The 12,649-nt window shown below is 43.5% G+C and overlaps 1 protein-coding gene across 2 annotated transcripts in view; it reads right to left on the bottom strand.

Moving 5' to 3' along the window:
- The window catches only part of RNLS (renalase, FAD dependent amine oxidase), a gene marked incomplete at its 5' end in the record, with an annotated part of 82,761 nt that overhangs the window by 2,272 nt on the left and 67,840 nt on the right, over window positions 1-12,649 (bottom strand). For both annotated transcript variants that reach the window (XM_084290038.1, XM_084290037.1), the window contains one exon: window positions 4,415-4,590. In XM_084290038.1, coding sequence (XP_084146164.1) covers window positions 4,415-4,590 — 176 coding nt within the window. The remainder of the gene's footprint in view (window positions 1-4,414; window positions 4,591-12,649) is intronic.

Consider the following 12,649-nt stretch of genomic DNA (forward strand, 5'->3'; position numbering starts at 1 on the left):
CCATTCCTCTCCCAGCCTGTAGCTCTGCTTGGGGTTATTGCGCCCCAGGTGCAGGACCCGGCACTTGGCCTTGTTGAACTTCATGCAGTTGACCTCAGCCCATCGGTGCAGCCTATCCAGATCCTCCTGCAGAGCTTTCCTACCCTCAAGCAGATCGACACACGCACCTAACTTGGTGTCATCTGCAAACTTACTGAGGGTGCACTCGATGCCCTCGTCCAGATCATCGATGAAGATATTAAAGAGGACCGGCCCCAGCACCGAGCCCTGGGGGACGCCACTAGTGACTGGCCTCCAACTGGACTTGACTCCATTCACCATGACTCTTTGGGCCCGGCTATCCAGCCAGTTTCTAACCCAACGAAGCGTGCGCCAGTCCAAGCCAAGAGCAGCCAGAAAAATTTTTTTAGAGCACGAACGCAGACCCCCACTACCACAAATTATGCAGTCGAGTTTCCCGCATTTGGGGAAATCGCAGGGGTCAGCACACCCGGAGTGCAGGGGACGAGCCTCGCCCTGGGAAAACCACCTGCCTGATCATGGTGTCTCCCCTGCCAGGTAAGTATATTTACTTACCTGTATTTAATGTCATTCTCAATGCATGAACCGTATTTATTTAAAAAATAGTATTCCAGGCACTATACCCTTGATTAAACTTGTATTTGTGTATTTGTGGAGTGGCTTTTCTACAATTTAACAGACTTCGCTTTACCAATATCTATTAAGCTGAAGCTACATCTAACTCACGGAGAAAAGATCTCTTTTCAGTATTGTACTTTATGACAAATTTCAGCATGTGTCAAACAGCAGAGTAAACGCACAAAGCACTTGTGTTTTAACCATGCTTTGCTGTGTCACGTTCTCAACTGTTTCAAACCTATGTACAAAGACCAAATGTCCACATTGTACTAAGTCAGTACATCCTAGAGCAGCACCGATGTATCTCAGAAAAGAGGTAAGGTAGCAGGAGCAGCACTGGTAAGCATGACACCAAAGCAGGGTCAGTCAGAGAAAAAAAAAAGGATGAGAAGATGATGGAGAACTTGATGATGTAGTGATAAGGGGAGGAAGGTGGGAATTATGACAAAAGGAATGACAAAACAAGACCCATAAGGATGAGATGTTGAAATAGAAGAAAATATCTAGAATGACAGAAGGAAGAAGGAAGCACAACAGTAGGGTAGAGTAGAAACAGAGATCAAACCAAAGAGATCATATAGCATGATATGGAGAATGCAATTTTCTTTCCATCGCTCCTTTATTTTATGCCTTATTTTTGGTCCAAAGATATGTTTTGGATTCCTGTGCAGTAAACCATTACCTTGTCTCATTGTGCAAGCATTAAGTCCAGTGAACAAGATCTGGAGTCCAAGATATCTTGTTGAGCCCAGGGAATTTTTCCATTGACTCACATGTACATTACCATTGGCAAGAAAAAGACCCAGAGCCTGAGAGCTGCCATGGAAATCAGTGCAGTACCAAAAATGATTCTCACTAAAAAAGCATTAGTTTTAGCCTGTATGCATATGCATATGTAGAGAGGAAATGTGAGACATAATGCACAGGTGTACATTGCCAACAGCAGACACTGTGAGTCTAGCCAAGTCTAACCAAAAATCCCAGACAGCCATAAATGCGGGGGAACAAGAAGCCAGCAGAATGGATCCACTCTCCCAGCAGCAGAAGGGTCACAAACACGGACAAGGAAGACATGCAGCATTACAGAAACTGAAAGTAGCAGGGAACTGAATTCTAGCCACTGCCGTGCTTCTAGTTGCCTTTTCCAAGAACACATCATCTGCCAAACACCCACATTTATGTTACTGGCTGTACTGTGTGTTACCAGAATGTTAGCATCTTCTTTAAAGGAAGAAAGTACCTGAAATGAATTTGTAGCCAGTTGTGATCCATTCATTCATCAATTACTCAAGTTGATGGAGGAGTCTAGTTGTGTACTGTCAATCTGGGAAGAGATCTTCTTTCTCTAACTTTACATCAGAAGCTAATTTATGCCTACAATTTTCTATTAGATTGAGGGCACAGAGAACATATAATGAAGAGACGTTTAGCAGGAAAAGGCTTCTGGAGTGTTCTTCCGTCTTTAATACCCAATGCTTTTTCAATGCTGGCTGTACTGAACAGTTTCTGATTTGTTATACTGATCAAAGGATCGATACTTTCAAATCTCAGACGGCATCTCTTTGCCTGTGTGGCAAGGCTATGCTCAATATAGTAATATTATGCAATAATAGTAATATAGGAGTAATCATAAATAGAGTGACTAGGAAGAGGAATGATTCTATCCCTTTTTCGAGTTCCTCTAAAGGTGCTGTACAAAATGAATTCCAAATTACCGTCAGCTATACGGCACAGCCTGTTCCATCTCCAACATTGGAAGACTTCAATGCTCAGCTAGACAAAGCCACGGTGGAGATTAGATCCAGTGTTGACAACAGTTCTGCTTTGAGCAAAAGTTTGGACTAGAGACCCAAAGAGATCCTTTCAGAGGTCTTCTCTATAGAGGTTCAATTTCTGTGATTCAGTGTTTTGCCAATCTCCCTTACAAAGTGACTGTCAAAGGAACATGGTGACTAGGAAGCTGCTGGCTCTGAATGCTAATAGTGTCTTATTGCAATTAAAGCAGAGGATACAGAATTGCAGCTGTGCTGCTAAGTAGTGTCAGTAGAAGTTTGGAAGTCCTAGTCCCTCATCTGCCATGGATAATTGTAATGTCTGTGCTTTAATCCCAGGATTATGTTTGGTGATGTGAAAGATGCTACAGATGGATTTAATTAATAAGCAGGATAAATCCAGTCTGAAAGAGTCAGGGGAAAGGTGCACCCATCTTATCAGTTTCCTTTGCTTCCTCGGCAACAACTTTTTATAATTGAAAGTAAAGATAGCTGTAAGAGAAAAAGGGAACTCTGTCTCAGATATTTAATTTAGGCAGGGATTATTTTATAGGGTCCCCACCTGGCAATAGATATCTTTTGTTGAGAAAACTGATCTGACCTATGCTAACTTATTTGCAACCTAGGATATGTTCACATTCACCCACCGAGTTAAAGATTGGTGATACAGATATAAAACACATGCAGATGCTGAAATGGGTGATTTTGATTAGTAGCAGCATAGTATAGTAGGCAACAGTGGCAGAAGAAACTGGGAAGAACAGTAAGTTGTACAGTGTTTTGGTGTTTGAGAAAATAACAGATAATTGTCCAGCAATATGATGTCTGAATCTAATTTTTAAATAGGGGAACCAGGACGCATACCTAGTAATTTAGAAAGATGACAAATTTGAAGCAATTGTGGAAAATAGGTGTTCATTCCTGTTCCAACTACCTCTAAAAGATGAAGCAATAGGTATAAATGTATAATAAATGTTCTCTGACCATAAGGAAAGAAATTAATTTGCTATGATTCAGGAAGCATAGGTGTTTGATGAAATATCATTGTAATATTAGGAATCTAAAACATGAAAGTATATATTAAGATCATCTTTATACGTCAACTGATAACAACTCCTATGTACTGAGAAGTAATTTGCAAACTACCAATACCTAACTCACAGAAAAATAAGCTTTGTGCTAATGAGACCAGGCTCTTAGATTGGATGCAGATCAAGGGGTATGAGCTGACTTCACAGCAGTCATCTACAGTATCTTTTCCAGACTTCATAAAATGAAAAATTTTTAGGGAACTGTTTTACGTAAATATTTTGCATCAATTTCCACATTCAATTTCACCAGTGTAATTTAACTTAAGAGGCTTTGGGTAAACATGTAGATATACTCCAATACTTGAGGAAATTGCCAACTATTTCCTTGGATTTTTAAGAGAAGTCTGTAAAATATACATATTTTGCTATTATTACCCTTAGGTAGTTTACTTTAGAATACTTATTGTATAACATACTGTTGAATTGAACTGGGCCAAATAAAATAATAACAAATTTGGAGTATGTCCAAACACAAGAACTTCTGCTACTCTGTGGTAGGGTGGGAATTTTGCTAATAGTATCACATACTTTCGGATGCAGAAGAGACAGACTTAGTCATATTCTTAAATACCAACAAAAATCCCAGTGAAGCATGAGGGATTTGCTTCCTCCCTGTGCACTGCTCCCATTCCAATTTATCAGGAGTGTTGCAAACTTACCACTAAGCCAGGTCCACTATGTGAAAAGATTACTAGAAATGGTTTGGCTGTACCTGGCCAGCCTTGAATGCTGCTCAAGGCTATGTGGAGGAATGCAATAAGGATATTGAATGACTATATCCTTTCTTCTTGCTCCCTGAGGATAAAAACCACTGGACTGTAGGATGTCCTGTTTCTTGTGATGCCCTCAAAGTCTGTACTATGGCATTAACCAGGCAGCACCCTCCCAGATGCTTGTTCACCCATGGGTTACCTGTGAGTATCTCCATTTCTGACACTTGACACTAGCTGGTTTGGGCAGAGATGGCATAATGCTTTCCAGGTGGCTGAGAATTAACTGCTGTACCTCTGCAGGGTCTGAATCCAGGTGCTCACTCCCAAATGTCACAGTTGTGTGAACTACAACTGAAGGTCCAATTTCAGGAGACTCTGGAATAAAGAAGAGAGAGACTTTTGAAAGATTACTCATTAATATTTGTCTTCCCTTGGTACTGCCCATTGTGCCTCTAGCCTACAAGTCACTAAGAATCTGCAGTACCACCCTGTTCTTCCAGCTGCAAAAACACAAGGAATAACAACACAAGTTGTTTGCGAGAAGTACAATGAAGAAATCCAGGCTTTTTGAAGAATTTGCAGTGGTTTTCTCATTGCAGTAATCCTGTATGTTCCTAGAGGAGCCCCAAGGTACCCCCACACCCCATAGCTAGCAGCTGGAGGAAGCAGTGTATGAAGTGAATACACTGGAAGCAAACTCTTCCTTTCCCCCATAGGTCTGACATCGGCACAAAGGCTTAAAAGACATCAGGGTGGCAAGGAAGAGACAGTGACAACAGGACAGAGAGTCAGCATGACTGTGTGACCTTGCAAATACCATGATGTGGCTGCCAAGAACTTGGGAGATCCAGCTGGCAAGCTGGCCAAGTCCTGGCCTGGCTTGAAACCAGCCCGGCAAACAAAGTGCCACCAGACTCCTCCTGTAAACTGGGATCAGCAACAAATTAAGATTAAGGCACTGGATGATGCTTTGTTTTGTTTTGTTTTGTTCTGAGATGAAAATGAAACTCCAAAATGACAATTTGAAATTTTATCTCAGAATTTTGATTTTTTTTTAAATTTCCTTTAAAAGGGTGCAAACAGGCAGGAGAAGGTGCGCCATGCTCTGAGCACTACCATGTCGCTGTCCACTTTCCTGCTCCACTCCCTACCAGCCAGCAGCAGCCGCACAACTCAGTTTTCACTAAGGGACTTCCAAACTGCCTGAAGTTAAGCTTTGTGATGGAGCCAAAGCATAAGGAACTGAAAGCCTGTTGGTACAGACCCACCACTTGAGCATGACCCGTTCCCCTGTGCGCTCTGCTCCCCCTGAGTCTGCTGCAGGTCATGGAAGCAATCAGGGCCAGCAGGTGAGGACAACAACGCTGCAGGAGACCAAGGCGTTACAAGGGGCAAATCATCTCTTCTGCCACTCAGCACAATCAAGTCGCACAGAAAGTATCCTGTAAACAGCTGCTAGATGTATCTGCAGTTACCAGGACACAAAGGAAGCAACCTTTCATGAACAACAATGAAGAAATTATCTCAGACACCTTTAATGGGACAATCTCTACAAGACAGACATACTAGAGTCACGCACATGAAATCATCAGGAGATGAAAATGATCCTTAAGGCAAAGGACAAAAAAAAAAGTAGTGTTTGTTGCATTATTGTGAAAAACATCTGCTCACTCCATAATTGGTTGCATATTGGCCACGCAACACAATTTACATAGTTGAAAGGCTACAATAAAGCTAATACTTTACTTTCAGGGATGGGAAGAGGGGAAACAGAAGCCAGGGCAGGTTGGCTTGATAAATCAGTGCTTCCTCTTGGCCTGCCCATGTGAACCCAATTTTAGTTTTGTTGCTCTAGCAACTACCAGGACATCAGCATGTGGTCTACAAGCAAGCATGTCTACATGCAAGTTTTGGCGAGCATTAAAGCTTCAACACAATTTCTCTCCTTGGGCAAATACTTGCAAGTGAGCAAAAGTCAAAGAAAATAACTTATCCCTTAAAAATACACCTAGCTGCAGCACAGGGGGAGGAAGCAAAGGCAGTTCAAGTGCTATTGCTAATCCCAGCAGACCTGGAGATAGCTGAGATTAGCGATAGCTTCGTTATTGCTGGGGTAGGTAGTTTATGGGTTCTCTGTAGCAAGCTACTTCTGTCCACACCAGTGTGTTGGCTTGTCACCTTGCAGACTTGCTCATTCATGCTACAGTCTCTGTACCTTCCCTTTTCATGGATCTCCTTTATAAGATCCAGACAGACACCTCCTGCACCGTGAGCAGAGTGGGAACATGATGTCAGTCATGGCCATGACTGGATATGGCTTCCTCTAGTCGATGAAACTCCTTGATATTTAAAAACATGTCAAATCATCTATCTTTCCAGCAATAAAATTGATTAAAAATAACACAAGAGCATGAGGACAGCCAATAAGAGAATTTCCCTATAACATGGGATTTTAAGGCTCGGTGATTTCGCTGTGCCAAGGCACTATGAAGGCCCAGAAGATCCTTGTGTGAGTCCTTCCTGCTGGGACTTTTCCACTTTGAATGAGACAGATGCATTTGGAGGAGCAAGGGCATGACCTGGATTCTGCTGTATTTCAGCTGAGGGACTGAATTCACAAAGCTGGTAGTTAAATTAAGTGATTCCCTCTCACCCCATTAACCAGAAACACCCTCCTTTGGAAAGCAGAAAGCCTTTTCCAGCTAAACCTTTGTTTGAACTACCACATATTCTTAGAAAATATATTTCAGTTTCAGCAAATGAGCACTTTCTGACCAAAGAATCCACATGGAAAGAGGCAGTTGAACACTTTCCAACCAGTTCTGGCCATTGCATATCAGGCTTGATCAAAATCTTTATGTTTAATTTGTCAGTGAGGATATACAGGCTTCCTCCTCCAAGAAGACAGCATATTCCAGCTTTTAAAAGCAACATTAATTTCCTTCTCTGGAAAACTTTGGGCTGATCATTTCAGATTACACTACAGAGGCACAGCAGGACTAAATGCCAGCATCACAACATGAATGAAACTGATGGTTTTCGCTTCAACTGGAAGGATCCCTTTATTGAATCTTTTTCTTGGGTGGGCCAGCTCAGCCAACACTTACTCTTGAGAACTGGGAAAATGTGGGAAAATGGGTAGGGAGCTGTTTCCTGGTTGTGGTCGGGAATATATTGTGAGGCCACATCTGAAAGCACCAAGCCGTGGTGCTGCTTTTTCTTAACATTCTCTTTTTCCAAGTGAGGCACTTGTAAGAGTGCCTCAATTCAGTTTACAGGCTCTACTTTCAGCAGGTACCGCATCTCTTTTCCTGAGTGGTTTCCTGAAGCATCCAGAGACTTTTAGTTTGTTTCCTATTTTAATAGAAGAAATAGAAGAAATAAGTCTTAGCCATCAGGGGTGAAAAGGCCCGTGATCTCCAGATTTGGGATGAGGCAGAGCAGATCAGGGCACTAAGACTATATAGTGAAACAAGGTCTACCCTTGCCTAGAAGCAGAGACTCAACCAAAGAAAGCATCTTCTTCTCCAAGCTCTGATGAAGTGATTGCCTAACATCCAGCCTTAGACTTGTCTTTCAGAGATTCCTCCTGCCGCCCTCAAGCCTGGTTTCATAGGCTAGAACAGGACATACTTCTGTTCACATCAGCTTTTCCAAATGTCTGGAAAATCCACGGGAATGCTACTCCCGTGCAGTCTGTCCTTCTCATTTTCAGATGGAAAACAGGTATTCTAAATCTGACATTTCTACACAGAGACTGTCAGGGACAGAAGACCAAGTGGGGAAGCCCATTGGGTACCTTGGGATTTATTACAGTGCACATGGTGTTTGGCAAATTCTTCCACACAAACTTGGTAAAAAGGCTCATTAAAAGATGTCTAAGCATTTTAATAACATAAATATTCATTGCTTGCTGTGACTTGTTGTAGCCAATGATTCTTGGACAGGGCCTGCTTCTTCCAAATCTCTCATCTCTTCCATAGCATGTACAAAACAAGTTTCAGGAGAACAGGCAGTTCGTTGAGTTTTTAATTCCTCCTTCAAGCTACTCATAGCTTGGAGAGCTTCCAGAGGCCACTGAGTCACAGCCTTCCAGTACTGAAATGCGCAGACTGCAGGGGTAAAGTTTAGCCTCAAGACTTTTTCTTTTCTTTCTTTCTTTTTTTTTTTTTTTTTTTTTTTTCCTACAGAAATGCTGGCTAACAGAAAAGTTTAAAATAGATTTTTCCCTGAAAGCAACAGGGGTATCTCAGCCTTGATACCTTAGAACTCTCTGATCAGGTATGAATGACTGTTCAGCTGTCGCAGGAGTAAAACTGGCACTTTCCTCCCAGTGTGTTTAGATCAGGCTGCAACAGCTAGTTTAAAAACCAAGGTTTCTGGCAGGACTTTTCCATGAGATTTTAATTTTCTTTATTTGTGGCAAGAAGCTAGCAGTCCATGGCCATGCTAGCAGATGATGAAGTAGCATGGGAGATGTAGCAAGCCAGAGAACTCTTGGCAAAGTGAGGGGTAATGATCTGAAGGCAAATGGAAGCAGCATAAAAGCTTTTATCTGCTCCCAGTTCTCCCCCCTCTCATCCCAGCTGCACAGCAATTAATCTGATCGGTTGATGTGGTAGAAGGCATAAGACACTGGGTAGATCAGAGCTAGAGTGAGACAGCAGAGTTGGCTGGAGCTTATGCCTACTTAATTAGCAAGCAGCCACTCAGCCAGTGTTGGCAGAGTCCTTGCCATCCAGAGTTGCTGAGGGATCCTACCAAAAACTCAGTTGCAGAAAGCTTGTGCCTGGTGCTCCTTCGTCCACTGCACAGTCAGCCCAACAGGGTGTGCACCTGCCCCAGCCACTATGGCCTGTCCCCACTCACTCACAGCAGGATGAAAAGGACTTTATTTGCACAGATCCCCTTGAGGTTGCAGTCAGGGAGGGGAGTGCTGGCAACATCTCGTGCAGCTGCAGCAACTTGTGCCCCAAGTTCAGACTCTCCTCTTCCCTATGGCATGTGGAAGATGGAACGCCAATACTACAGGTTTTCTTTGTTTTGGTGTTGGTTTTCTTCTTTTCAGCGTGGATTTCTTTTGCTCTGCTGCATCACACAGGACCAACACCAAGAGATGAAAAGTGAAGAACATAAACACTTTCATGCTTCCATGTAAACAGAAAAGTACTGTGTGATCTTTGGCATATTGCCCTATCCAGCCAGCGTTCTGTCTGTGACAGTGAAGTTGTCACAGAAGTTACTACGTCCCTGCCAGGCCCTGCAGCAGTGCTGTGGCTATGTGGACCTTGCAGATTCTGAAGCTGCTGGCTCATGGCGATGAGGAGAGGGCCAGAGCCAGCCTCTGATGTGGGATACAGATTTAACAAAATCTTCCTCCTTGGGACATCTTGACCACCATGTTTTGGCTGCCATCACAACCTACCTGCAGTCATTCTGAGCAGCCTGCAGGGCTGAACAGAGTAGTAGGAATGAAGAACAATTCTCTTTTTTTTTGTCTCAAAGTCAACATATGAAGCTCCACCAGTCCCCCAGAAGTTAAAGACATTAGGGGAGACACTGAAGCACTTGTGACCAAAGTACAGCTGCACTATCAGCCTGACTAGCAGTATTTTCTCCTCTTAGCAATGGATAATGGATAATATGGCTTCTCTGAAACCATATCCATGGAAAAGGAGAAGGGATGAATTGAAAAGAAAGGAGATGAAAAAATAAGTGAGGAATTGAAAAGTGAGGATCTATCTGCATCTTCCACATCCTAAAGGGAAGGTGACAGAGAACACAGAGACAGACTTTCTTTAGAAGTCCAAAGCAAAAGGACATGAGCCAATGGGCACAACTGCAACAAGAGAAAATCCCAACAGGACATGAGGAAGCAGCACTTCCCCATGTGACTGGGGCTTCCCTGGCCCCAGGCAGCGTGGGGTCTAAATCCTGAGGGACAGCCCTGACTCACCTTGACATGGCCCTAAGCAACCAGGGGAGTAGAAGATTGCTGAGCCTGGTGGGATTGTGAAATCTCTGAAACCAGATGAGGAAGGGCACCAACATGTAGTAGTGTGAAGTACAAACTGCCACAGGTAGAGGACATATCAGCTATCTGGAAGGGGTGTCAAGGACAGGAAGCATGTAAGAAATTAAAACTCACTATCCACTGCATTTCAGCCAGTTGTAACAGTGAATTAAGCACTATCAGTCTGTCTGTTTTGAACTCTCGAGGGAAGCTGGTGTTCCTCCACAACCTGGAGATGAGGGGATGGGTATTTGTTTGGCTAGCAAGCAGGAGAGGAAGGCCATCACCTTCTTGATATTTCTGGACTGTCTCTACACTCTTCATCAATTCCCAGCTGGAGAAAACAAATGCTATGGAAAGAAAAAGAAGAACTGACTGCTGACAGGGAGAATTCATGCAGTATTAAGCCTGCTAGGAGTATAATCATCCAGAAAAATATTGGGGCTAATAAAAGATGCTCTGAAGAAGAGGACAGAAAACAGAGCCCAGTGTCATTCTCCCAGCACAGTGCTTGTGGCTTGTGTGTCAAGAACATCTGGGGTTAGAAAGGTGGCTTCTAGCTCTGAATAACACATTTAATGCAGAACAGTAAGATGAAAGAGCACAGTATCCTGGGTGAAGCTGCTCAGCAAAGCTGCTCAGGCTAGAAGCATACCTGTCACTATTACGATAGGATAAAAGACATGTCAGCCAAGACCCTGCACTCACTCTGTACTGCAGGATGGTGACAATACGAATAGCCTGTGGTGCCAAGTCCTCCCACAGAAACCTTGTTCTGCCCTGGGAAACATTCACATGATATTAAAGGCATCAAGTCAGCTCGTGCAGTGGCCATGTCCTCCTTATCATCAGTGTCAGGGAAGGAAGGGGTTTAAGATGAAAAGGGACACAGATTAAAAGTTTGCTGAGAAAACCAAACCAAACCAAACCAAACCAAACCAAACCAAACCAAACCAAACCAAACCAAACCATAAACATCCCAATAAAACAATGCCACACAACTTCTCAGAGAAAACCTAATGTTGACTACGTTGTCCACCGAAATATATACTCTCCCTTGTAAAATACAAAAGCTACTTCTGTGCTGTGTAATTGACGAATCCAAGCCTAAGTCAGGGTTCAGAGTCCCTAAATTCAAAAGACATTTTAGAGATATAGGGCAATTAGCTGTGATCCCTAGGATCAACAGAGGCTTGAAGCTGAATGCTTCTTTAGCTTAGAGAACATTCTCACAGCCTGAAAGTTGTAGGATCGACTTGGCAAGTGGTCAGCACAGCCATGTATATTGTTCTGGGAGTGTGATGGGTCAATAAGCAACCACAGTAGGGGAGGATTCAGTGGGCAACACGGATTTCTGTGCTTCAGGAAGAGGGCAGAGCATGGTGCTCCTGGGACTATTTTAATTGTAGAGGGTAACTTGAGAACCATCTGTCTGCCCTTGAGACCAGCAGTGAAGACTTGGCACAGATGGAGAGCAGCAGATACCACTTCTCTTACCATCTCCTAAGAAAGCAGAAGCCAACTGCATTTATCCAAACAACTAAATTCCAGGAGTGAAAATCATGTCTGCAGCCCATCAGGGAGCATGTCTCACAGCTACTGAGCTACAAGACTTCGAAGCAAGAAACCCTGAACCATAATAGATGCAGCCGCTCTCAGTATCCAGCAAAGTGCCATGGACGGGGCAGACCGAGAGGCTGACCAGCCTCATGCCTAGAAGTAGTTGGGCTAGCCTGGGACGAGAGCACACTTGAGAGTGTGAGGCAGCATGTGCTGCAGCTGGTTGGACTCGCTTCCCAGTTAATGTATCAGTATGTTCAGTAAATGATCACCAGAACACTGCCACAGAACCACAGGATTTAGGTAGGGAGGGACCTCTGGAGGTCTCTAGCCCAACCTCTTGCTGAAAACAGGGACAGCTTCAAAGTCATACTGTATTGCTACAGTTCCAGGGCTCAGTTGAATGGCTGGGAACTCTTCCAGCACTGGCATGAACAGCACATTGCTCCTTCCTAGGGGATCTACATATGTCGGTTTACAACCTAGTCTGCAGAAGAGATCTGTGTATGGATGCAATAGGCATACATCTTCCACAGGAATGTTTTCTTCCTTCCTAGAGGAAGAGTGTCAAGTATTTTTCTCATATTCCTGCCCAGTGACACAAAACCTAGAGTTAAAAAAACAAAACTTGTTTGCTTCCTGCCCCTAAGGAATTTCTAATTTGCCTGGGGGGATGTGTTTTGCTATCCAAAACACATTCTCATTCTATATAACATGAGGGGAAGGGAAAGGGTTTTATCATTGCCGTGTCAAACAAACCCTAAAAGCTAGGCTGTGAAAAAGTGCATGGAAATATTGTTGGTCAGTGCAGAGAGCAGCAGACAAGCTGGGCTCCTTCGGATACCGGAGTGGTATCCCTGC

This window comes from Netta rufina (genome assembly GCF_964035555.1).
Source record: "Netta rufina genome assembly, chromosome: 7".
NCBI classification, from domain to species: Eukaryota; Metazoa; Chordata; class Aves; order Anseriformes; family Anatidae; genus Netta; species Netta rufina.